At 42.3% G+C, this 27500-nt stretch overlaps 1 protein-coding gene and 1 long non-coding RNA gene across 2 annotated transcripts in view; one reads left to right on the forward strand and one right to left on the reverse strand.

The window, feature by feature from the left end:
* The window catches only part of LOC135110484 (uncharacterized), a 107581-nt gene that overhangs the window by 40977 nt on the left and 39104 nt on the right, over positions 1-27500 (forward strand). The gene's annotated exons all lie outside the window — the stretch shown is intronic.
* On the reverse strand, positions 4497-10276 carry LOC135110482 (glycine receptor subunit alpha-3-like). The gene is made up of 3 exons (XM_064022839.1): positions 9477-10276; positions 7546-7662; positions 4497-5425 (listed from the first exon to the last, which is right to left on the reverse strand). Exons 1-3 carry the CDS (start codon positions 9624-9626, stop codon positions 5003-5005), a joined length of 690 nt encoding a protein of 229 aa, XP_063878909.1. The 5' UTR covers positions 9627-10276; the 3' UTR covers positions 4497-5002.

Below are 27500 nucleotides of genomic sequence, written 5' to 3' on the forward strand. Positions count from 1 at the left end.
GAGAGAGAGAGAGAGAGGGGGTTAATAGGGTTTACAGTCTATTACGTATCCTGTTTATTATATGTGGTGAGGTTAATTCTATTGTAATTTTCATAGTGGTGGTGGTGCTGGTGGTGGTGGTGGTGGTGGTAGTGGTAGTAGTAGTGGTGGTGGTGGTAGTAGTTAGAATAATGATGATAATAATGATAATAACAACAGAGTTAACAGCAACATTATCAACAACAACAACAACAACAACAACAACAACAACAACAATCTCCAAAAAGTTTTCACCATTAGCTCAGCACAACACCACACCACACATGATTAGGTACAACACACACACACACACATACACACACGCAGGTATAATTTTCTCATGACTGTGCCGAAGAAGAGCACCAGGTGAGAGAGAGAGAAAGAAAAGTGAATGCAGACGGGCAGGTGAGGTAAGGGGGAGGGGAGGGGAGGGAGAGGAGAACATAGGTGAGGGGAGCTAATGAGGAAGAGCATGTGGGAGAGGAAGAGGGAGAGGAGGAGCGTTCATTAGGAAGCTGGGAAGTAGTAGAGGGTGGGGAGTAATTGGGGAGTTGTAGGTAGGAGGGATGGGGTGGGTAGGTATTATGTAAGGGGAGATACGAGGGAGAAGAAAAATTGGAGAGAGAAAGGTAATGAGGAGGTAAGGAGTGCTAGGGGAGATAGAGAGGAAAGAGAAATATGTGTGAGGAAGAGAAGAACAAGGAAATACAGAAAATTATGAAAGGGAAAGAATGAAGGAAAGGGAGAAAGGATAGAATAAAGAAAGGAAAAAAGAAAGAACTAGAAGGGAAGGAAAGAAGGCTGGGAGAAAGTATTTGAGAGATGTAGATGGAAAAAAGTTAAGGAAAGGTTGAAAGAAAAAAAGAGAAAGGCCTGAGAAAGAAAACGAAAACAAAAAGAAAAAGAAAATGAGGAGGAAGAATGAGAAAGGAAAAAAAAGGAAGGTATGACAGAGATAGGAGAGAGTGAGAGAGAGAGAGAGAGAGAGAGAGAGAGAGAGAGAGAGAGAGAGAGAGAGAGAGAGAGAGAGAGAAAGCATAGATGAAAGTGGAAATGATGGATGGGAGAGAAGATGGGAATATGAGAAGTGGGAGGAAATGGAGAGAAGAGAGTGAGGAAGGGAGGGAGGGAGGAAATATTAGTAAACACACACACACACACACACACACACACACACACTCACACTGGTATTTGTGATGCGTGACTTCTGGACACGAACGAGAAAATACGTTTCCAGTTTCTTTTTCTTTCTTTTTTTTTCTTTTTTTTTGTCATGCTTTTAGTGTCTGTTTGCCTATCTGTCCGTCTTTCTGTGTGTCTTTTCCCTGATCAGCCTCCCTGTTTATTGTCATCCTGTTTGTTTGTCTGTCTGTCTATCTGTCTGTGTATTCTTTGCTTTTACTATTCCTCTGTGTCTGTCTGTCTGTCTGTATGACCGTGTCTTTTTACCTGTTTCTGTGTATGTATGTAATGTACAGATATATTTACGTATATTTCATGTTTTCTTTTAAATTATCTTTACTATCAGAAGTTCTAGTCGCAGAAGTACACAAAAAGAAGTAGTAGTAGTAGTAGTAGTAGTAGTAGTAGTAGTAGTAGTAACAGCAGTAGAATTAGTAGGTACTGAATAGCACTTATAATTTACGAGTATCGGCGGTAGAAGTAGTAGTAGTAGTAGGAGTAGAAGGAGGAGGAGGAGGAGGAGTAGCAGCAGTAGTAGGTGGTAATGAATAGTAATTGCAATTTACGAGTATTAGTGGGAAATGGCGTGGCTGCATTGTGGCGGTGCATGAAGCAAACGGTTCGCCACACGCAAGGAAAGCTTCACCAATGACGCCCGTGACACAAATGACGACAACAACACACAGATTTCATGACGTGTTTAAGACATTTGTTCTGGCTGAGTTTTCATCTTGTTCATCTTCAGAAATTTTTGTTGTAGTCTTAGTCTCTTTTTATTTCTATCCCTTTTCTTATCACTTTGTCATTTGTTTATTCGTTTGTTTATTTGTTTGCTCATTCATTCTTTTATTTATCCGCCCTATGTATCCATTTACTTTTATTTTCATTCTCGATTTTGCTCATGTTCAACTGTACCAGCTTTCTTTACGCTTCTCTCCTTTCAGTTGCTCTTCACAACAGTACCACCAACACACAAACCCTTCCACTGCTAACTGGTTCGTTGTTCCCTCATCACAAACCACTCATAGTCACGTTCTCTTGTTCCACGGCCACCTGCAAGCATTACATTGGCTACGAATTGGAAAAACTGCCAGTAAATGTTGAGTGACCGATTATTACTAAGAAACAGTAAATTCCAACACAAGTCTTCCCTTTTATTTGTTTATTTATTTAGTTGGTTGGTTAGTTAGGTTGGGGGGAGAGAGAGAGAAAGAGAGAGAGAGAGAGAGAGAGAGAGAGAGAGAGAGAGAGAGAGAGAGAGAGAGAGAATAAAAAAAATACAGAACAATGACCTTCGCTCCAATACACACACAATTCCTACTCCCCTAGCACTTAACACACACACACACACACACACACACACACACACACACACACACACACACACACCTCCCTGACACCATCCCCCCACCCAATCCCGAACCATAACCACACAAGAGAACAAAATAACAAAAAAAAAAAAAAAAAAAATCGTTCACTCATAACTCAACGCAGTTTTTGTCACGGCTGTCCAATCATTTCCCTGCACCTGTTCACCTTTGCTCGCGCCGTGATTGCCTTCCTAAAGCCCACCATTCCACAATTAATGGAGTTCCCACGCTCACCTGCTTCCGGAATGCGTCACGTGTTTACCTGCGTTGTTCATTACCTGCCCAACATGATGGAAATGATCGACCAACAGGACTTTGCTCTAAAAATGTGACATGCGGGTGAAAAAAAAAAAAAAAAGTAAATGCAGCTTTTTTTTTTTTTTAGTTTCAGTGACTTCATGTAATTTTCACCTCGTTTTAAATTGCTTGCTTGCTTTGTGTGTGTGTGTGTGTGTGTGTGTGTGTGTGTGTGTGTGTGTGTGTGTGTGTGTGTGTGTGTGTCTGAAACATACTCAGTTCCATCTGGTCATTTTAAAAACAAAAGCGTGATCACGTGCAATCAAGAAAGCACAGGTGAAAATCAGAGAGAGAGAGAGAGAGAGAGAGAGAGAGAAAGAGAGAGAGAGAGAGAGAGAGAGAGAGAGAGAGAGAGAGAGAGAGAGAGAGAGAGAGAGAGAGAGAGAATGTGTATGTGTGTGTATCTTTTCTCTAAGTGAATTATCTCTCGAGGCTTTGAAATAATAGAGAAAAACAGAGAAAAATAGATCTCTGAGCGTGAAGTTAGAAAACTAATTCATTTCCTTAGGTGCATTTTCACTTTTATTTCTAACGAGAATGAAGAGCAGGAAGAGGTGACAGAGGAGGAGGAGGAGAAGGAGGAGGAGGAGGAGGAGGAGGAAGAAGAAGAAGACGACAGCTGTTGAATGAAAGTTTAGTTGACGGGCGGGGAGAGATATTGGGAGGAGGAGGAGGAGGAGGAGGAGGAGGAGGGAAGGATGTTTGTTATGGGAGGAGGTAAAGGGGAGTAGGATGGGAGATGGGAAGATGGAAGGAGGGAGAATGGAGATAATAATGGGTTTTGAAGTAGTGGAGAAGGGGGGAAGAGGAATGGGGGAGGAGATGGGAGGGAGAAGGGAGAAGCTCAGGTGTGTGACGTAAATGAAGCAGGAAGAGTAAGGTAACAACAACTTTTCTTCTTTTATTTCTTGTCAAAACTCGACTTTCAATTCAAATATCGAATTGTCAAAACTCGACTTTCAATTCAAATATCGAATTGTCAAAACTCGACCTTCAATTCAAATATCGAATTGTAAACTAAGGTATAACATTTTCTTGAGTTGTGCCTTTATTAATATAGTTTTCTGTTGATCGTGGCTTGGAAGAAAACGGCAGCCAACAGCAACCAACCGCGTTCATAACGGTACGTAGGGACCCTCCTCTTCCTCCTCCTCCTCCTCCTCCTCCTCTTCTTCCTCCTCCTTACATCACCACATCCCCATCTATGATAAAGAAGAAGAAAAAAATACCACAACCACACACACACATCAATCCACACTACATCTTTCCTCACAACAGAAAACAAAAAAGAAGAGGCGTCGAAGAAAAAGCAGGTGAAAAGAATATCATGGACTCGTAACTCTCCTGACTCGGTGGTTCATTCGTCACTATTGATTGCCTGTGTCTCCCTCAGGTATGCAAGGGAAGGTGAGAGAGGGAGAGTAATGGTTGTGTTATTATCACTATTATTATTATTTTGTATTAGTTCATTGACGAGTACTGGTGGTGGTGATGGTGGTGGTGGTGGTAGTAGTGGTAGGGGTGAGTAAATGAGTTTTCTTTCTCTCTCTCTAGTTTTGTTTTATGTATATTTTCATTTGTATTTATATGATTCCGGTGAAGTGTATGTGTGGAGGAGAGAGAGAGAGAGAGAGAGAGAGAGAGAGAGAGAGAGAGAGAGAGAGAGAGAGAGAGAGAGAGAGAGAGAGAGAGACATTCATATATACAGACAGACAGACACATATGCGTCCATCCAGCCATTCAGCCATCCATTCAGAGACAGACATACATACAAACACACATACACAGAGAGATTGACTGACTAATGGACTGAAGGCGACACAACAACACGCTGCGGGAGAGAGAGAGAGAGAGAGAGAGAGAGAGAGAGAGAGAGAGAGAGAGAGAGAGAGAGAGAGAGAGAGATACACTTCGAGGAACAAACAATAACTCAGGAATACATCTGCATATATATATTCTGTATGCCATGATGTACAGTCTATTAAATAATTTCACGCTCCTCTTCACACTTACCCGTTTTACCTGTCTCTTAGCCCTCTCTCTCCTGCCTCACCTGTCCCTCACCTAGCATATTTCTCTCCTGTTCTTTACCTTCCTCTCCTTTATCTTCCCTTCCCTACCCTTCCTCTCAGCTCTTAATTGTCCATGATCGCAATCCAGTAGAAGGCGAGGAAGATGGTTGTGGCAATAGGTACAATGCAATACCTCATTATCTTCAGCGCCCTGTCAGCTGTGAGGCACCAGATCCCCGCCCGATGTGTCCTTAGGCTAAAATTCAGGTTATCCTTCTTCCCTCCTTCAGCGCCTCCTACAGCGTTCACTATCCTCACTGCAGCGGCTGATGGGGGGATCTGCACCACTTTGCCGCCCTGCCCAGCCTCCTCCGGCAAATGCTCGACTAACACGTGCACGAGAATGATGCTCAGTAAAGTGCAGATACAGAAGAAGAACCAGATGTCGATGAGTTTAATGTAAGCTGTAATCGGCAGCGTAGACGAGGCCTGGTTGAAGAGCGTGTACAGGACGAGCTTGGTGGTGAGGCTGACGATGAGACGAGCCTGTGACGGGGGCAGGGTGAGAGAGAATGAGGGAGTTACAGGTGAGGTAGTTGATACAAGTGCGTTGTTAGGGCGAGGAAGGATGAAAGACGAGTGTGTGGTTAGGAGAGATAGAAAGGTTGATAGATAGATAAAGAGATAGACAAGGAGGAAGGACGGAAAGGAAGAAGCGTTGGAGAAAGAAAGAGGAAGGACACAGAAGCACGATAATAAGAAAAGAACTGGATGAAGATTTAAAAGGAGGAGGAAAATAAAGGAAGGAAGAGAGAAAAGAAGATTGTTTAAGGGGACTGAACAAAAAGGAGAAAGAAAACGAAAGAACCATTTTAACAGAAACACAAGGGAGCAGTGAAGAAAGGAAGGAGGGATAGAAGAGAGGAAGGAAGAGATTAAGAAAAAAGTGCGAGGGGAGACATGGAAAGCAAGGAGGAGTAAATAAAGGAATAAAGGAGAGTGTGAGAATCTGAAAGTGTGAGAATCTGAAAAGAGAGAGAGAGAGAGAGAGAGAGAGAGAGAGAGAGAGAGAGAGAGAGAGAGAGAGAGAGAGAGAGAGAGAGAGAGAGAGAGAGTGTTGACAAGAACCGGAGGGGAAAGTTTGATAGGATACGTGGTATGGAGAAGAGGATGAGAGGGGATGAAGAGGGAAGGAGAGAGGCTGTGGGAGAGGATGAAGAAAGGGATTTGAAGAGAGAGAGGTCGAGAGAGGAAAGAGGGAAGAAGGCACGAGAGGAGGTGAGAGTGAAAGTGGAGGGATCTTAAGGATGAGAGAGAGAGAGAGAGAGAGAGAGAGAGAGAGAGAGAGAGAGAGAGAGAGAGAGAGAGAGAGAGAGAGAGAGAGAGAGAGCCTGTTTAATGTACGAAACTCCAAGAACATTTGTTATAAAAGTGAACAGAGATTCCATGATTACGGAAAGAAAAATAAAATAAAAGTTGGAGGAGGAGGGGGAGGAGGAGAAATAAGAGCAGTTACGAGAGAGAAAGTTTGCAAAAATAGAGTGAAATTTTTTTTTACATAGCATGAGTCTCGAGCAGAAAGAAAAAAAAAATAGAAAAATAAAAAAAAAATACCAGCGATTCACTTTCACGTGTGGCTGGACTGAAAAGACAAAAGGAAAATGTAAAATAAAATTCCGGTCCGTGAACACTTTCGCGAAAACTCCTTGGCCTACTTTGCTCCCCTGCCTTGCCCCAGAAAAGTTACATTAGAAAAATCTGGAACCTTGGACACCCTCCCCTTAAAAAAAAAAAAAAAAAAATAGATGAATAAAAAAATAGACAAATGAAATGAATAAATGGATAAACAAAAAAGCGTTGATAATTCCCGAGTACGTAGATTGAAATAGAAAAAGAAACAAGAAAACAAAAGCAAGTTATATGAAAGGAACAGGATATAAGATTAAAACAGGAAAATAATGCAGAAAACGTACAAGGATAGATAAAACAGATAGAAAAATAGCTAAAAGTGGATTATTAGAAACAGTAATCTGGGAGAAGTAAGAAAAAAATAGATTAGTAAGATAAAACAACACAGGCTTGATGTTTAAAATGTTTATTAGTTTATGTGAAATCAATAACACTCACTGACCTAGCCCAAGACACTCCTTAGGACACGCCCTACCACATTCCTTCAGACCTCGCCTAACTTCATTCCTAAGCCTTACCTGCCGTGCCTGCAAATTAACCTGAAATTCACCTGAGAGAGGGAATGAGTTTTTTTTTTTCTTGGCTATTGAACTTTTGCAAAAATATACTGTAAAAAAAAGAAAAAAAAGAAAGATGAACAGAATAAAGTGTCTCAGGGATAATGGTACAAATCTGAGAAAGGAAAAGAAAAAAAGACGTTTAAGTGATAATGATAAAATTTGAGAAAAGAAAAGAAAAAGTGTTGGTATATGTGATAATAGTAAAAAAAAAAACTGAGAAAGTGGTGATGGTAAAAATTTGTCTTGAAGGAAAAGGATTACAAAAAAAGGAGAAAACAAAAAAAGAAAAAATGTAAGTGATAATGGCAAGAACACGCTTAGAAGATTAAGGATAAAAAAACAAGAAGAAGAAGAGGAAAGAAAGTGTAATAATAGCGACAACACACTTTGAAGGGAAAAGATTAAACTGCCACCCACCTGCAGCAGTTTCCTGGGTATGTAGAGCGTCACGTAACCCACAGACACCAGCATGAGGGACGGGATGAACAGCTTGATCACTAACACTCTAGGGCGCCGCTCCAGGTTGAAGAAGACCTGCCTGACGAAGGGGAAGGCGTGAGAAGCTTAAATCTTTCCCCGCTACCTATTCAGGACTTCTTTCCTTCACCACACACCACTTTGCCAGACGCCCTTCAGAATGAGTTGAATTTTTTTTACTCTGTGGAAGATTGAAAAGTGATGGTGGTGGTGGTGGTTTAAGGTAGCCAAATGCCTCGTCATCTCATTTTGGCTGCATATGAATGGATTAAAGAGATTCCCACTGTCACAGTATAATATTTAGCGCATGACGAAAGGAAATGTACGAGATGGTTAACTCTTTCCTTGCTATCTATATTGGGACATCTTTCTTGATCACACACGCACGCACACACACACACACACACACACACACACACACACACACACACACACACACACACACACACACACACACACACACACACACACACACACACACACGTTACATTTCGTTCCACAGCCACCTTTAAAAACTGGAAACGCTCTCCGTGTAATCCTTCTTTTCTTTCTCGGAAGCACGTAGTGTTGCATATCTCACTGAGTGGATGAGTAGAGCAAAACACTTTAATGAGGGTTAGGTTAAAAAGAGGGATTGTTTTTTTTTTTTTTTTACCATTCTGAGAGAGAGAGAGAGAGAGAGAGAGAGAGAGAGAGAGAGAGAGAGAGAGAGAGAGAGAGAGAGAGAGAGAGAGAGAGAGAGAGAGAGAGAGAGACTTACATTGATCACGTAAAGTTGCAATAAAGCTACGAATGTGATGGAAAAAACCGCTGCCAAGAAAAAAAAATTCAAGGTCAAATAAGAACTTTTTTTTTTTTTTTTTTTTTTTGAGAGAGAGAGAGATGATCAGACAACATTACCAATAAGAACGATGGGTGGGATATGGGAGCGAACACATTACATCTCTACAGGGAAATACGAGTACCACATGTAGGCCTAATAGTTATTAAATTGTAGGCTTGCTGGCATCTTAATCCTTCCCTCAAGAGCCTGTATGTTGCATAGTGATAGAAGTCGATCAGATCAGATAGACTTGCTTCTACTTTGTTTCGCGTCTTCGTTCAATCTCAAAGTCTTATTCCCTGTCACTTTCCTTACCTTCCTGACAAACACAACCGACACATGACTGGCTAATAAAAGATAAATGATCAAAGGAAGAGGAAACAAAAGAAGACATTTCCAGCGAAGTAAGGTACTGAGGAAGAAAGGATTGGAGAAGGAGATAAAGAACAAAGAAACGAACACTTTCAAGATAACCAAAGCGCATCAAATTTTCGAAGGAGCGTGACGAGTGAGATATGACAATGTAAATTAAGAAGACGAAAAGGAGGAAAAACACCAAGATCATAAAGTAAAGAAGTGAATATAGAAGAAAAACAAAAACACATTCCATAAGTTTTTGCTCTTTCATCTGTTCCATTCACTGCTGATCCATTTCATTAGCAGTTACGGAAGAAGAAGAAGAAGAAGAAGCACAAGAATAATACGAAAGAAACATAGGGAGGAGAAAACAGGAAAATAGATGAAAACTAATGAAAAAGATAAGATAAAAGGCGGGATTAAAAAAAAAAACGAACGAAGAAAACAGAAAAAAAAGGAAGAAATTAACAAATACAAAAAAAAAAGAAAGGGAAAAAGAAAACGAAAGAAAAGCCAGAAAAAAAGAAGAGACAAACACATCAGAAGAAGGATAGAAGAAGAAGGAAAGAAGAAAAGAAAAAAAATCTGCAAGAAAAGATAAAGAAAAAAAAGAAAAGAAAAGAAAACATGCAAAACAACAACAACAACTACAGTCACAAACACAAACACCACCAACACCGCCGCCACCCACCGCTAACGTGATGCCTTGCTGCCCGTCTACCCTCTTGATGGTGAAGTTATGTAGCCTGTGGGAGGGCAGGATGGCGGCCCCTAAATACTGCACCTCAGCGTCCCCGTCCTCCACCACTAGCTGGTTCCCGAGGTCGCGGCCGAAGCGCATCTTAACGGAGCAGCGCTGGGAGTCGAACGGATACTGGTAAAGGTGGAACGTGCAGTCGAATGTACCGCTCACGTGCTGGGAGTCGATCAGAACACCAGACCAGCCTTCGTACACTGTGTCTGGCGAAGGGAGAAGGAAGAAAAACAAGAAGAAAGGGGCATCATAAGGACATACCTGTTTGAAAAATGAATAGATTGAGGATGCTAAGAGAACAGTGCGTAAATTTGGGGTAATAAATGAAAAGGAAAGAGAAAGAAGAAAATAGAACACCCAGACAGTGAGAAGGGACACGCCAGTGCATGAGTGCCGCTTCAAAGGCAACACTCCCAACCAACAACTCAACTCAGCTCAGTACAGTGGTGTTGAATACGAGATGTATTGCTGTGAATGCGCGGGAAGGGATGGCATGTATGCCTTGATTCGCTTTTTCATCAGCCAGTTTGTGTATTTTGATGATGTTCTTCCTGTTAGACGAATACTTGGGAATTGTGTAGATGACGAGATGAATTGTCTCCTGGGTCTTTTTAATATAAAACACGTAAAGCTTGTGAAAGAGATATATATATATAAAAACTCTAAATTGCTCTCGTACTGGGGCTGAGTTCGTCTAACCTAACCTAACCTAACCTAACCTTCCTCTTTATAAAGATTAAAGGAAACTGAAGGGAATAATGAAAAGCTTAAGTTCTGGTATGTACTTTTGTAAGGATGTGTGCGTGTGTGTGTGTGTGTATGGGAGTCAAAAATGAGGTAAGAATATCAGTATTAAATATAATCTCCTTCAAGGGGATGTAATACTGAAGCACGTGTTGACTGAGGCAATACATGGTGACGCGGGTATTCTGTGGGTGGTAATGTGGACAGACAGGAAGGTACGTGTGAGTGTGGAGGAAGGCGGCATGGAGGGAGGCTGGGAAGTGAGAGCAGGGGGGATGGGTGTCTTCTTAAAGGGAGGAGTCCTATGTGGGAGTCATGATTGTGCAGAAGGAGGAAACTTGTTCGTCTTTTAAAAGAATGTTCAAAATAATGATTTTTTTTACTCGATATAGGAGATTGGAAAGTGATGGTGGGGAGAGTTTGGTGGTGGTGGTGGTAGAAGCGAGGTGATGGTGATGAATAGCGGTGCGTCTTTGCCAAACGGTGTAGCCACGTAAACTTTGAGGGAAAAATCAGGTTCGCATGCCACAAAAAACTACAAATTATGCCACTATAACAACCACCATTACCATCACCGCCAGCCTCCTCCTCCTCCTCCTCCTCCTCCTCCTGATCCTCCTCTTCCTCCTCAGCATGCAACTTTACCCAGTGCTTCACATCTTTTCCAACAAGTTCATTTTTTTTCTCCCCAGTGAATGTGTGAGGGAGGGAAGGTGAGGTGGGAGCGACTCCACCTGGGCTCGAAATGCAATGAAAGTTGAGCGAAGCGTGGCGGAACCAGGGGAGGAAGGAGGAAGAGAGAGGGAGGGAAGGAGGGAAGGAAGGAGGGTTGGAGGAACAAGTTGTAAGTAAGAAAGTTGACGCAGAGATGAAATTTGAGTGAAAGAAAAAGAGCATTTTGATTTTGGGAAAAGTTTGAATTCCGAGTACCAAGGAACGCAGGAATGTTGTAATGATAAACAGAGGATGAGGCAATGTGTTTTATCGCTCATTGTTTGATGTACCGTTTGCGTGCGTGAGTGCGTGCGTGCGTGCATGTGTGTGTGTGTGTGTGTGTGTGTGTGTGTGTGTGTGTTTGTGTTTGTGTGTGTGTGACCACTCAGGTGTGTGGCACGCAGGCTCCTCACCTCCCCCCACCTCGTTGAAGCCACGTGGGTTGGAAGTGCCCGTCTTGGCCACCCTCAGGCCGCGCTCCAGCACACGCACGTTGCCGTCCAGCACGTTGGTGAACTTGATGGAGGGGCGCCACAGCCGCTCCTGCTCCGCCACGCTCGCCTTGTTGTCGTCGGCGTCGCGGCGCAGGTTATTGAAGTTGAGGCGGCCGTCGCGCCACGCGGTGTCCAGCATGAACTCCACCGTGATGGAGTACTTGGTGTCCTCGATGCTCAGGAAGCGCAGGAAGCTCACGGAGACGTTGATGTGCTGCGGCGACCCCGGCACGCGAGGCTCCGGCGGGATCTGCAGGCGGTATCCTGATGGAAAGGCGACGAGGGCGCAGTCGTCCTCGTCTGACAGGTCCGGGCACTGGTAACGGCCATCGCAGCGCGCCGCCTCTCTCACGCAGCTGCCGTCCGAGCAGGCGATCTCCGAGGCGTTGCACACCGTGAGGCTCAGCTCAATATCCTCGTTCTTCCTGAAGTTGCAGAACTTTGCGGTGGTGGTCCAGGCCATGCGGCCCACCGGGTAGCCGATGTCCCAGGGAGGGTAGCCCCGCGCCAGAGTCCTGTTAGTGCGAGTGTCCAGCAGCTCCCACCAGTCGTCCTCGGTGGCGTAGATGTTGAGGCCGTAGTAGCCGTGGAAGAACGGCCTGTCGTTGATGTATCCCAGCACCTCAAAGAACCTCCGCTCGGGCGTCTTGAAGCACAAGCCTCGCAGCACCAGGGGGCGCGGCTGCCCCGCCCGCACATCAGTGACTGCCTCGCAGGCGAAGCACCGAGGCGGCTGCTGGCACGAGCGGTCGTCCCACGCGCCGTTTTCCAGTCGAATGGACACGCAGTTCTCGGCCTCGGCGCCGTTTGGGTCCAGCGTGAAGCAGGTGGTGGCCAGCGCCCCGCTCCCCGCTGCCCGCCACACGCCCTCCTGGGCCGCGTCCGTCACGCCCACCCAGAAAGAATCTTGGCAAACATCAGCGAACTCCAGACTTTGGTTGTAGAAGAGGCTGGCGGCGGCGCAGGAGGAGGGGGCGAGCAACAGGGCGCCAGTCTTGCCGCAGAACTCTATCGCCTCCTGGAAGTTGAGGGACACGGAGTGGATGACAGTCTTGATGTCCAGCTCGCTGCACAGGTCGCCCAGCTCCACTGACGTCACCTCCACGTTGGAGTTTTCCATCTCCTCCAGGTCCAGGTCGAGGGAAAACACGTCTCCGTGCAGCTCGGCACCGCACTTGGCCAGCTGCCGCACGTCATCGTCAGACAGCGCGCTGCTCCAGATGTCCATCTGCGCCAAGCTGCCCAGGAACATTTCCCCGACCACGAACCCGCCGCCCAGCTCGTCCTGCTCCTGCCCAAGTACCAGCACCCCCGTCAGGTCCAGCTCCTCCAGGGGCATGGTGTGACTCGCCTTCACCTGAAACGTGCCGTCCACGTAGAGGTGCACCATGCCGGGTGTCACCAGCAGGCAGTAGTGCGTCCACACGCCCAGCTGCATCCCTGTCACGTACTCGTCCAGACCCTCCACGCGCGTGTTGTTCAGCAGGATGCGGAACTGCGGCCCGAAGCGATCTGTGGATGCAGATGTGTGGGTGTGGCTGTGGCTGTGGCCGAAGCTGTAGGTGTGGGTGTGCATGTGGCTGTGGCTGTGGCTGTGGCTGTGGGTATAGGCTGTGGCTGTGGCTGAGGGTTTGGGTTTGGTTGTGGGTGTGGCTGTGGGTGTGGGTGTGGCTGTGGCTGTGAGTGCGGGAGTCGGAGTCGGTGTGGGTCTGATTTATTCCCTAGTATATCATTGGGAATGAAGTCACCCGCTACTCATTGATTTTGCTTGTAGTGTTGTCAGTGGAGCTGCGTCACGTGTTGCTATTCAGCTAAGTGTTCAGTGTTGCAGCGGCGTAATGTGCTACAGGTTGGCATGGGCTTGATTATTTTATTTTGTCATGAGGATCGTCGATTATGTTGTGAGGCCATAACGGAGACGGTTATTTGGCTAGGTCACGATTGGGGACACACACACACACACACACACACACACACACACACACACACACACACACACACACACACACACACACACACACACACACACACACACGCACACACAGTTCCGTTCATTCTAGTCTGTTCCTGAAAGCCATCATTTGTGTGTGTGTGTGTGTGTGTGTGTGTGTGTGTGTGTGTGTGTGTGTGTGTGTGTGTGTGTGTGGGGGTGCGCTACATTATGCTGCACTGCTTGCCTCTTAGCATGTCAGCGCATGTGGTATTAGCATTCATTTCCTCCTCTGAATAATTCTCTCTCTCTCTCTCTCTCTCTCTCTCTGGTAACACTCACAACACCTGAACACTGACTGTCAACCTCTCCACCACAATACATTCCACTCCGCAGCGCCCTCATCCTTCCCTCTCCCTTACTCTCTCTCTCCCACCACCCACAACTCCCACACCTGCACGGAAGCTCTCCAGAAAGTCTCCCCTCTCCCCTCTCCCCTCTCCCCTTCGCCACCCACTACATGAAGCGTTATGAATCAGAGTACTAAGTGAGGTTGTGTGTGTGTATTTTGTTGACGTGTTTTGTTATATGTTTCGTTTTTTTTTTTTGCGTTCATTTTGCTCTCTTCTTTCTTTTTTACTCGTTTTTCCTTTGTTTTATTGTTTTCATTATTTTTTGTCTTTTTTTTTCGTGCATGCTATTTTTGTAGTTATTTTCAGAGGGATTTCTGTTTTTTTTTTTTTTTTTTTTTTTTTGTATCATTAGAATGTTGGTGTATTTTTGTTCTATTATTGTAAGGAAAAAAAGGAAACGAGAAATTGTGTGCGTGTAGAAGTGTTTTTTTTTTTATGTGTGTTTGTAAGTATATATGTATGTATTTATTATTATTATTATCATCATCATCATCATCATCATTATTATTACTATTTAACATTGTGGCGGCGTAAACACTAATTTCCTTGGCGTAAAAATGAAAAAAAAAAAAACAGTGAAAAATCAACAATATCACGTCCACTTTTTGAATCGCACGCTGGTTACGAAATAATGGTTCGTGTTTTCTGATGACGATTATACATTTTCATCCGACGTGCGTGCATCTTCTCTCTCATCATGGAGGAAGCAAAAAAGCACGCCAAATAACGCACCTGTAGAAATCATTACGTGGGTTCCTCTTAGAGAGCTAATTAATAATGCAGGAATTCTTTTTTTTTATAGTACTGGGGAAGAGAGGATGTTCGATAACTTTCCTGCATTGTACGAGAGTCACTGCTGCTCTCACGTCTTCACACGACTAAACCTCTCCAGTGTTAGTATCTGTTTATATTCCAACGTAAGTCAAAACAAATCAAGGGAGAGTTAAAAATGAACCCTCTCTGTAACCAGTCACTATTTTCTTCCACCAATATTTCATTCTTTAACTACGACGAGTAAATACAACAGTTCGTACAATCAGAAGCACTGTATGAAGCCTTAAACAAATACAAGGAAGAAAACCAGGATTCAACGGATAGATCTACTCTGAGGTGGCCGAGGGACAAACAGTAAGAGTCTCGGAGTGCTGTGCGATTAAGAAAGGATGTCCCAAGCAGCAGTGAGGGAGTCAGCACTTTAATAGCCTTTAATATAACTGAAAGAAAGAAAAGTGATTGATTAAGATAGAATGCCTGAAGTAGCAGTGAGAGAATTAGCAACTTTATACTGACCAAAGGCAACGAAAATATGGAAAAATAAATAAATAAATAAATGCCCGCTGATTAAGAAAAAAAAAAAAAGCCCTGATCTTTAATATAACTCAGAAAGGAATAGAAAAAAAAGAGAACACCTCCTTCTGCATCGCCTCTTACAGGAATGGAGACAAGCACTTAGTAGCGGCCATTGATCTAGTGTTGAGTGGCCTTACAGAGTGTAGTCATCTTTCTTCTTACTCCCCGTCGCCCAAGACATCACTGGCCTCGCATTTGCGCATTAATAAATCACACCATCACATTAGCGTGTCCATTTCTACCTTCTGCTTTACTGTGGCTCCGTGCTTCCCTCCTCTCGCCTCTCCTTTCTTCTTTTGCCTTCTGCTATGTATTTATTCCACGCTGGTATCTGCTTTTTGGTGCTTTTTGTTGTGGTATCTTATCTTGTTTATCCTGCCGTGTGTGTGTGTGTGTGTGTGTGTGTGTGTGTGTGTGTGTGTGTGTGCGATGTTTATTCCGGCGCATTGCATTAATTTTGTGCGAGATATGCATTGTGTCGAGAGAGAGAGAGAGAGAGAGAGAGAGAGAGAGAGAGAGAGAGAGAGAGAGAGAGAGAGAGAGAGAGAGAGAGAGAGAGAGAGAGAAAGTACAATTAAACAAGTCACTCACTCACTCTCTCACGCAACCACTCATTCATCCCGACACACAGTATGAATTTAGCAACAGTCAGGTGAGCACATCGACCTGGTAATTACTTATCGAGACGTGTATTGACATCCTCCCCTCCCTTCCCCTTCCTGCCAGGTGTTAAAAGCCTTAATTACATCCACACCTGTTTTTGTTTGCCCCAGAAGTCACAGGTGAATGTAACTCTAATGTGTGTCACTGAGAGAGAGAGAGAGAGAGAGAGAGAGAGAGAGAGAGAGAAATTAAAACAAAATCCAATCAAATATGACACAACCAACGATTTCATTCCCAGAAACACACACACACACAAACTTACATGCCAGCAGGTAATTAGGAACCCCAGGTATGGCGTAGGACAGGTGGGTTTCCTCTTGCGAGAAAGCGGAATTTCTGAAGCGATAACATACGGTGAGCGCATCCGTGACTGGGGGCGTGGGCGAGTCCTGCTGGTTCCCTCTGCGGCGTTGACCCTGAAGGCGGCCCCTGAGGAACACGTCAACGCGAGGGGCGGCCCACACGTCAGTTTGTAGTGACACCACCTTCACGCAATTTCCTGAGGTGATAAAGGAGGGCGTGCTTATGATAAATGGAAGGAAGAGGATGGGAGGTACTGACGTAGGCTGGAAGAGTGACAATGAATGAGAACGAGGAAGTGGAGAAGGGTTGAAAGGAGAAGGGAACGAAGAATGAGAAGGATGCGAATGACGAATAAGAGGACGATGAGAAAATAAGGGTGATTAGAATGAGAATGACTGAAGCAGAAAAAATGGAGGAAAAAGAGGCAAAATGAAAAGGACGAGGAGGATTGAGAACGAGAACAAGTTGGAGGAATACAAGGAATAGAAAAAAAAATTAATAATAAGAGAAGGAAGAAAAAAATACAAGTAGGATTAGAGGAGGAATTGGATAGAGAAGAGAAGTAGTAAGTAATAGAAAATGAAGGAAGAGGAGAAGGATGTGATGTTACAAAAATACAAAGTGCTGGAATAAAAAAAGTGCATTCTTATACCGAACAGTCGAATAGCACTACATGTATGCTACAGTTTGACCCATTTACTGAGCGCGAACACAGTAAAAGATGTCAATAATCCAGGAGTTTAAGTTCGTCAATCCTTCAGTGTTAATTTTTCGTTTAGTCTTTTAATTTTCCCACCTACGTAAAAAGTATTAGATTTCTCCCTTCTGAATTTTTCCTGTGAGTGAAAACTTGGTCTTTGTGTGTGTGTGTGTGTGTGTGCATTCTTGGTGCTCGGTTTCATAGACAACATGTAACGGAGCTCGATACCTTTTGGTACTGAAATTCTCTGCGTTGGACGTGCTTAAGCTGTGTGTGTGTGTGTGTGTGTGTGTGTGTGTGTGTCCACTTGTCTTTCCACCTGTCTCTGTTTCTGTCTGATTTTCTTTGTCTTTGTCTGACTGTTTATTTATCTGTCTGTTTGTCTATCTATCTATTTATATATCTATCTATTTATCTATCTAACTGTTTCTAACTTCATATATTTAGCTGACTTTCTTTAGATACTTTAAATTTCGTGGAATATTCTAATCGATGCTTAGCTACTGATTTTTTTTATTTTTTTCCCTCCGTTTGTGGTGTTGCGTTGTGTTGCATTGTATTGTTGTGGTTGCTGCTGTTGTTGTTGTTGTTGTTGCTGGTGGTGGTGGTGGTGGGAGTAAAGATCTAAGTGTTTTTTTATGGCAGTGGTAATGGTGATGGTTGTAATGTTGCGGAGAATATTGCAACTGTAAAAATATTGATGCTTTTAAAAATTGATTAGAGACATTATAGCATTGAAAGAAACCTCAACACATACACACACACAAAAAAAAAAAATAACCATTAAAAAAATACCTCAAAAACAAAACCCACACAAACACGAATACACCTCTTAAAAAAAATAAATAAATAAATAAAATAAATAAATAGATAAATAAATAAATAGAAAAAAAAAGTCGAAAAAAAAATAAACCTTTAAAACACTCCCTTTATAAACACCAAAACACAAAACCCAGGCAACAAACACCTAATCAGACTCACCTGAATACAGACAGGTAACCACGACCAACACCTGTATGAGACGCATCCTGTTGCTAATGAGACCCAGCACACCTGAGCCTCCTGTTAATTAAGATCGTCACACCTGCCCTGATGAACTCTCCTCACACGCATACCTGTCTTTTCGCTTAATTGCCTTCATCACACCCGTCTTTCATCTTTCCTTCATTAATGTGTGTGTGGTTTATTTTCCCTTTGAGTGTTGTTTAGTTAATTGTGCTTTCCTCTTATTCCTCTTGTTATTTTGGATTTTCTTGTCCTTTTCGTTCGTGTTTGGTCCCTGTGAATGGTGGGAGGTTATTGTTGTTATTGTTGTTGTTATTCATTGGCGTTATTTGAAGTTTTCTTTATGCTTCTTCTTGTGCCTTCATTCATCAGTGTTTGGTAAAGAATTTTTTATTGTTGTTATATGTTAGTGTTATAAGTCTGAATAAGTGCAGAAATATGTGAAGGGGAGTAAAAAGAAAATCATTATTATTCAAATCTGCAAGTCCAGTTACACACACACACACACACACACACACACACACACACACACACACACACACACACACACACACACACACACACACACACACACACACACACACACACACACACACACCTATAAAGCCCTCTTAAACAACAAAAAACATATTGCACACATAATTTTTCTCACGACAAAAAAAAAGTGGATAGAGAAACTAGGACTAAGGAGAGAGAGAGAGAGAGAGAGAGAGAGAGAGAGAGAGAGAGAGAGAGAGAGAGAGAGAGAGAGAGCTATGAATAGTGAGGAGGGGAGGAATTGAATATAGAAACTGTAGCATAGGGGAAGAGAAGGAAGGAAAGTAAGAGGGAAGGAAAGAGACATATAGAAGGGAGTGGTGGAAATGAGAGGAAAGCCTAAAAGTGGAGGAAAGAGAATTAGAGAGAGAGTATAAGAAGTGAAAGGAAAGGAAATGAAGTGAGGAAGGCAAACGATGGTAAAAGAGAAGAGAAGAGAGGAGAGGAGAGGCAAGAGAGGTGTGGAGAAGACATGGAGGAGAAATGAAGAGTAAGGCTTTTAGATTTTAAGGCGAAAGCAACATTGGAAGATGAGCTATTATTAGTGTTGTTATTGTTGTTGTTGCTGTTGTTCTTGTTGTTGTTGTTGATGAAACTCATACACTGCAATGAAAGCAAATTTTAAAGAAACGTGACTTTTTTTTTTCTTTGTTGTAGAAAGCTGAAATCCGATATGGTATTGTAATATTATACTCTCTCTCTCTCTCTCTCTCTCTCTCTCTCTCTCTCTCTCTCTCTCTCTCTCTCTCTCTCTCTCTCTCTCTCTCTCTCTCTCTCTCTCTCTCTCTCTCTCTCTCTCTCTCTCTCTCTCTCTCTCTCTCTCTCTGTCAAATGAAGCATCTGTGCACATTACTTTATGTTACAAGTTTAAATCCCAAAGTGAGTTTCACATCTCTTATTACCATGAAGCTTGCTGGCAGATTTGTTAAGTTGACACCCGGTTTGTTGTGTGTGTGTGTGTGTGTGTATGTGTTTAGAGCAACTCACTGAGGTGGAAACAGCACACACACACACACACACACACACACACACACACACACACACACACACACACACACACGCGTGAATGAAAGCATGACGCGGATATAGTAAAAAAAAAAAATAACAGAATAAGAAACAAACATCAAATACATAAAAGAGAAAATAAACACGGAAACAGAGGTAAAAAATAATGCTGGTTACAAAAAAGAAAAAAAAATTATTAAAAAAAGAAGAGAGGAAAGAAAGAAACGCAGGTACTATTAAAAACACAAAGGCAGAGGAAAAAAATAAGCCTGGATGTAAAAGAATGCAACGCACCTCCCCCTCTAGAAAAAGGAAAAAAGGAAAATAATTCGTAAAAGACACGAAAATAAAGAAAATATTACAAGCAGAGAGAGAGAGAGAGAGAGAGAGAGAGAGAGAGAGAGAAGAATGAAGAATGAGAAGGAAGAATGAGACGAAAGGAAGAATGAGACGGTGAGTGCAAGACGAAGATAGACTGGAGTTGTAATATTGTCGCTTCCTGAGACGCAGTGTCCTCGACAGACACTTAGGAAGACGAGAAGGAGGAGGGGGAGGAGGAGGAGGGGGAGGAGGAGGAAGAGGAGGAGAAGGAGGAAGAAGAAAAAGAGCAGGAGAAGAAGGAAGAAGAGCAATAGTTAAAAGCAATGATAGTAAGAGGAATAAATAATGATAATAATAATAATAATAATAATAATAATAATAATAATAGGAGGAGGACAAAGAGGAGGAAGAACAATAAGTAGATAATGATGCTGAGAAAAAGGAGACAAATAAACACACACACACACACACACACACACACACACACACACACACACACACACACACACACACACACACACACACACACACACACACACACACACACATACAAAGAAAAAAATAAATAAATGAAAAATAAAACTAAATAACCAACTAAACAAACAGGTAAACAGAAAAATAGCAAATGACTCCCCCAACAAAGCCCAGCCACAGTCTTACAAGTTCAAAGGTCAGGTTTTCCTCTATAAGGAGCTGAAGGTTACGTCATCACCATCTGGGCTTGCGAGACTGTGCAATTTTGTGTAAAGAGCGGAGAGAATGAGACTTCTTAGTTGTTTGGAGAGAGAGAGAGAGAGAGAGAGAGAGAGAGAGAGAGAGAGAGAGAGAGAGAGAGAGGAGGGCGTGATGAGAAGGGAGAGAGGGTGAGAGAAAGAAAGGAGGGATATGGAAGAAGAGAGAAAGAAAAAAGGAAGTGAAAAAAAGTATCTTTTTTTTTATTTATTTATTTGAATGTGAGATAAAGAACGAAAGAAACGTGTGATAGAGAAAATAGTAATAAATAAAGACAGGGAATGAAAAAAAAAAGATAACAGCATTTGTGTGTTTGCGTAAATGCGCGAGAAAAGAGAGAATGATAAGGGAAAATAAAATAAAAACAAAGAGAAAGGAGAAAAATATCGACGGTGAAGTAACAGGTGCAAAAGAAGGAAGAGAAGAGTAGGAGGAGAGAAAGGAGGAAGAAACGAAATTGCAGTGTTATTGAAATAGCACAAGGAGGGGAAAAGAGGTAAAAGAGTGTGGAGGAGGAGAAGGACATTACCAAAGGAGATGGAAAAAAAAGGAAAGAAATAAGGTTAGGAAGAAGGAAATCCGTGGTTTGAAATACTTGTGCTGGAGAGGCTTGAAGATTCCGGCAAAAGAGAACGAAGAGGAGGAGGAGGAGGAAGAAGAAGAAGATTAGGGAAGAAGAAAGAAGAAGAATAAGAGTTAGTAGTAGCAGTGGTAATATTAGCAGCAGCATTATTAAATTAGTAGTAGTAGTAGTAGTAGTAGTAGTAGTAGTAGTAGTAGCAGTACCAGCAGTAGCATAACCTCTTGCAGTAAGAAGAGAAAGAGAAGACGAAGATGAAAAAAGATTGACTGAAAAACTTTGAAAAAACAAGAAGAGCGAAAAAAAAGAATGGGAGAAAAAGATAAAAGAAGTAGAAGTAAGAAGATAACTAGGAAGATAAACCTGAAAACCAATCCTGACATTGAGAAAAAGGGACCAAGGGCTCTACCAAGGTTGTAATAGCAGCGCCTGTAGAGTCTCCGCAAGGGGCAGCAGGTGTGGACCAAAACAAACTCACGATTCGAGCTAAACTTGATAAACAAAGTGACGAATGAAATAGTAAGTACATCAAGCATGCAGTGTAGTAATAGATGGCTCGGTAAAAATAACCATTCGAACTAAACCAAATAAATTAAGACGATGAGTGAAGAGGTAAATAAATCAATCATGCAGTGCAGCAGTAAACTAATGTGTAAGATAAATGCATCGATGAATATATGAGCAGATAAATAAAGTATTGAGTTAATATATTCGAGAGTGTTTGTACAAAAAAAAAAAGATAAAATATGGAAGGAAAAATAAAAGGGAAAAATTATATAAAACTTCTAATTTTAAAGGTGTTAAAGGAGATCGGGAAAAGAAAAACGAGTGAACAAAGGAAGGAAAAAAGAAATGAAAAACAACAGGATGAAAAATAAGGAAAAGAAATGGAGGAAAGAAGACAATTTCAGTACGTAATACGTATAAGTTACTAGAAACACACGTTAAGTAGAAATAGATAGAATATATAGACAGCTAGATGGATAGATAGAAAATACAGAAAACAGTATAAAAAAAAAAACGACAAAAACAATATATTTCTTTCGTAAGGAAAACGCAAAGGAAGGAAGGAAGGAAGGAAGGAAGGAAAGAGGGAGAAAAATCGTTGTATATCAAACCAATACACCAAGACACATAAACAACAACCAAACAAACAAAAACAAAAATAGCATATGAGTCAGACCTCCACTTATCACACACACACACACACACACACACACACACACACACACACACACACACACATACAAAACAAAACAAACTTTAGAAAAAACACGAGGGGAAAAAGAACCACATGGACTTTTATCCTTCTTCCTGTCACGTCCCCTTCTTTTTTCCTTCTTTCCTTCCTTCCTTCCTTCCTTCGCTCCTTCACCCCTTGGCACTGGCACTGACCGAGGCGTTAGGGAGGGGCAGGCACTCAGCAGTCTGACACTCCTATCTGCTCGCTCACGCTGTACTGGACCAAGTGAGAGCCAAGCTAAGTGCCAAGGGAGTGAGCAGTGCCATTCGTAGTAATATTGACACACACACACACACACACACACACACACACACACACACACACACACACACACACACACACACACACACACACACACACGTAATTCAATAGATTGGATCGAACTGCTTATGTATGTACGACGTATGTACGTGTGTGTGTGTGTGTGTGTGTGTGTGTGTGTGTACGTATTATCCCACACCATAAGCTTCCAACACTCATAAAACTAACCATTTGCACTCATCTTTCCTACCGCATTCCCCATTTCCCTCCCACTCCCTCTCTCCTTTCCCCCCTTCCCCAACTCTCCCTCTTCCACAACCCTTCCTACCGTGACTGGAGAGGGAAGTAAGAGCCGTGGGTGCAGTAATCTTTGACCGCAGAGCACCGTTGAAAGGGACAGCATGAAAATCTTAAATTGAAATTTCTAAACTCTTTTTTTAACGAAGGTCCTTACCTGTTCAGAAGTTCAAAAATTTTCCTCTAAGATCAGGAATAAATAAATCATTAAAAGAAGGAAACAAATGAAAAAATATATATCAATAAAAAAGAGGACGAGGAAGGGAGTGAGAATGAACGAGACTGTAGGAGTGAGTGAGTGAACCAGTGTGTAATGACGTAATGAAAGGAAGAGGGAAGGGGGGATGAGGGTGAGTGGAGAGAGAGAGAGAGAGAGAGAGAGAGAGAGAGAGAGAGAGAGAGAGAGAGAGAGAGAGAGAGAGAGAGACTAAATTAGGAAGCAAGATTGGACACAAAGACAATTTGAGAAACACACACAGGAATGAAAACCAAGGAAGAGAATGAGTGGGAATTTAAATGTGTGTGAGAGAGAGAGAGAGAGAGAGAGAGAGAGAGAGAGAGAGAGAGAGAGAGAGAGAGAGAGAGAGTAGGAGGAGGAAAAACTGAGAGGGAGGAAACTGGGGAAAGACTCCTATGATAGTGGAGGTGGTGATGGAAGAGTGGCTGGGGAGAGGGGAGAGAAAGGGGAAGAGGGGAAGGGAGAGTAGAGGAAAAGTGATGGGAGTGAGGGAAGACGTAAAGGAGGAGGAGGAGGAGGAGGAGGAGAATGTGGGTGTATGGTAGTATTTCAAAGGTGATGGCGTTGATGGAGGAGGAGGAGGAGGAGGAGGAGGAGGAGGAGGAGGAGGAGGAAAGGATAGTGATGGCAATGATTATCCAGAGAGCAGTTTTGAGAAATGTAAACTCTCTCTCTCTCTCTCTCTCTCTCTCTCTCTCTCTCTCTCTCTCTCTCTCTCTCTCTCTCTCTCTCTCTCTCTCTCTCTCTCTCTCTTGACATTAGTATAATAAATTTTTCAGATCCTTTCCTTATTTCTTTTTGAGAGAGAGAGAGAGAGAGAGAGAGAGAGAGAGAGAGAGAGAGAGAGAGAGAGAGAGAGAGAGAGAGAGAGAGAGAGAGAGAGAGAGAGCTATCCTCCTCTGTCCTTCATGAAAACTAATGGATGTAATTTTGTACTGGAAATGACACCACGTGTAGAGAGAGAGAGAGAGAGAGAGAGAGAGAGAGAGAGAGAGAGAGAGAGAGAGAGAGAGAGAGAGAGAGAGAGAGAGAGAGAGAGAGAGAGAGAGAGAGAGAGAGAGAGAGAGTAGGTGAATTAATGGGCAAACAGTAAGAATAAATGACTGGATACATAAATAAAATAAATAAATCATGAATAACAAATAAATTAATCACTCAGTTTTATAATCTAAACATTTATTGCATTTTTTCTTCATTTCTTTCTTGTTATTTATTGTCACGTATTTATTCTCTCTCTCTCTCTCTCTCTCTCTCTCTCTCTCTCTCTCTCTCTCTCTCTCTCTCTCTCTCTCTCTCTCTCTCTCTCTCTCTCTCTCTCTCTCTCTCTCTCTCTCTCTCTCAAATATTGATCTTGCCCTATCTATCTTTTCTTAATGACTCTCTGTCTGTTTGTCTGTCTAGTTGTCTATCTGGCTCTCTCTCTCTCTCTCTCTCTCTCTCTCTCTCTCTCTCTCTCTCTCTCTCTCTCTCTCTCTCTCTCTCTCTCTCTCTCTCTCTCTCTCTCTCTCTCTCTCTCTCTCTCTCTCTCTCTCTCTCTCTCTCCTATCTTTATTGTTGTTATTTCCTTGTTTTTTTTTCATTACTGTTCCTCTGCCTTCCTTAAATCGAATGTTTTCTCTGTATATTTTCTCTTCTTTTACTTTCACTTATTTCTTTCTTTTTCCTTTCCTGCTTTATTTCCGTCATAATATTGCAACATTTTATTTTGTTCTTGTTTCCTCACTTGTCTTCATTTCCTTTGTCCTTCATCTTTCCTCCTCTTTCTCCTCCTCCTCCTCCTCCCTCTCCTTCTCCTTCTTCTTCTTCTTCTTCTTCTTCTTCTTCTTCTTCTTCTTCTTCTTCTTCTTCTTCTTCTTCTTCTCCTCCTCCTTCTCCTTCTCCTTCTTCTCCTTCTCCTTCTCCTCCTCTTCGTCTTCCTCCTCCTCCTCTTCGTCCTCCTCCTTTTCTTTCCTTTTCCTTCCTTTGATTCTTCCTCTTCCACGTTTCCCTTTTATACTTTACTTTTTTTCTAATTATTTTTCTCTTCTTCCTACTCTTCCTTTTCCTCTTCTTCCTCCTCTTCCTCCTTCTCTTCTTCTTCCTCCTTTTCTTCTTCCACCTGCTCTTGATAACTCCAGATCGTATCAGACATATTGCTCTCCTCCTCCTCCTCCTCCTCCTCCTCCTCCTCCTCCTCCTCCTCCTCCTCCTCCTCCTCCTCCTTCTGAAGCAGCTTTCCCTCGAATTACTTCTTCCACACTTGCTCTCTCTCTCTCTCTCTCTCTCTCTCTCTCTCTCTCTCTCTCTCTCTCTCTCTCTCTCTCTCTCTCTCTCTCTCTCTCTCTCTCTCTCTCTCTCTCTCTCTCTCAGAAAAGAAAACTTTCATATTTGAAAATGATTTGATGACAGATATTTTTAAACTTTTATTTGTATTTTATTATTTTATTTACTTTTACGTATTTTTCTGGTTTTCTTTTGTAAAGTGAAAGTGAGAGAGAGAGAGAGAGAGAGAGAAATAGACACGCAAACAAACCAGGGAAAGACACACAACATCACCCACCTCACGTATTTTTCACTTCACTCACCGAGCCACACAATCTCTCATAGCTACAGAGGGAATGGCTTCTATTATGAGACTACTGAAGCAAATGTATCCTGAGTATATGTATATAAACCACACCCTCTCTCTTAGCACTCCCAGGCAATGAACACTGACACGCTGCAGTAAAGAGAGGCAGAGGAGGGTGATGTGATAAATGGACGTATCGGGAGTGATGTTAACAGTAATGGTTTGTGTTGCCTTCACCTCATAACCCATGCATGCCCTCATCTGTGTGAGTAGGGTATGAAGTGCAGGTGATGGGTGTGTGGGAGAGAGACAGACAGACAGACAGACAGACAGAGAGGAATGTGGGGACTTACATATTTCTATCTGGGCATTTCCTTGTGGACATTTCCCCTCCCCCTAACTCAGCCTTTGCTTTTATGTGCTTCGGTAAGAGATTCAGAACTCAGATAGACAGACGGATTGAGATCAAGGAAACGATACGAGGCTGGTGAAATGCGGGAAGGAATGGCTAAATGGACCAAATTAATGTAGAAGGAAATGTGGAAGAAGAAGAACTTTAGATAAATCACTGGAAGGGAGGGAGGGACAGAAAACTGAATAACAGAAAGGGAAAAAAATGGAAGAGATACGTGGGAAAGAAAGAGTGACAATTTTTATGAATAATAAGAAAAGGATAAGAAAAAAACCCTCCCCACCTTTACATAATTTAATGGAAGAGGGTAAAAGGGAAGGACATGATAAATTAATGATATGGACTGAGAAGCGAAGGGAAGGGGATAAGGAATAAGAAAAGAAGATGAAACTGCCATCAGATATTTACATTTATTATTAATATTGACATTCTTCTAGTGTATGTTCCGGGCCACGCAGGTGTGTCACGTAGCTCAGGTGTCGGTGAATAGGTGTGGCCAGGACGCTTAGGTGTGGTTAGGTGTGCCCATGTCAGGTTAGGTGTGAGCAGGGCAGTTTTGGGTAGGGCATATTTGGTAAGGTGTGATGCCAGGTGTGGTCAGGTGATGTCAGGGCAGGTGTGGCCAGGTGAAACGTGAGATTTGATCCCATTGACTGACAGTAATACATGTAACATTTTTGTACGTACACATATCTTTAGTTAAATACAGTCATACATTCATACATAAGTTGGTATACATAAATCCTTGTAACTTACGTATATACACCAATATACGTACATACATACATGCACTCATGATATTATTACACACACACACACACACACAAACACACAAAGGATTCCACTATGTACACATTCTCTCATCTGTAACTTTATTACGCACACCCTAATATAATACAGTGAGCAAAGAAGGAGTATACACACACACGCACACACACATGCATACATACATAAACGAAAGCAAACACGACAAAGCTTTTGAATTATTGTTATTATTATTATTAGTAGTATTATTATTAGTATTATTACTGTGGACTTCGCTGTTACATCAATAATAATAATAATAATAATAATAATAATAATAATAATAACCAACAATACAGCTGCAATAACTATAAATACATTGAAATACAATATTCTCTATAAATCACAATAATAAATCTGACGTAAAAAGAACTTAATGAGACACAATAAAATAAACAAACCCTTTTTTTTTTTCTTTCCTTTTTTCTTAAGACCAGTAAGCTGTACATCTATTCTTATTGTCGTCTACTATTGTTACTATTATGAGAACGATTGTCGATTGTTTCTTAGCCTACAGTCTTAAAGTACATACACCAGGACCCTCATTCATTCATTCATTCATTAACTCATAATTCAAAGCACAATTCTTTCTTTCACCTCATCTCTCTTATCATGTCATTCATTTCCACTTACCGTTCACTCTTTTGCTTACTTCTGCACGTTTTCT

This window comes from Scylla paramamosain, chromosome 20 (assembly GCF_035594125.1).
Source record: "Scylla paramamosain isolate STU-SP2022 chromosome 20, ASM3559412v1, whole genome shotgun sequence".
NCBI classification, from domain to species: domain Eukaryota; kingdom Metazoa; phylum Arthropoda; class Malacostraca; order Decapoda; family Portunidae; genus Scylla; species Scylla paramamosain.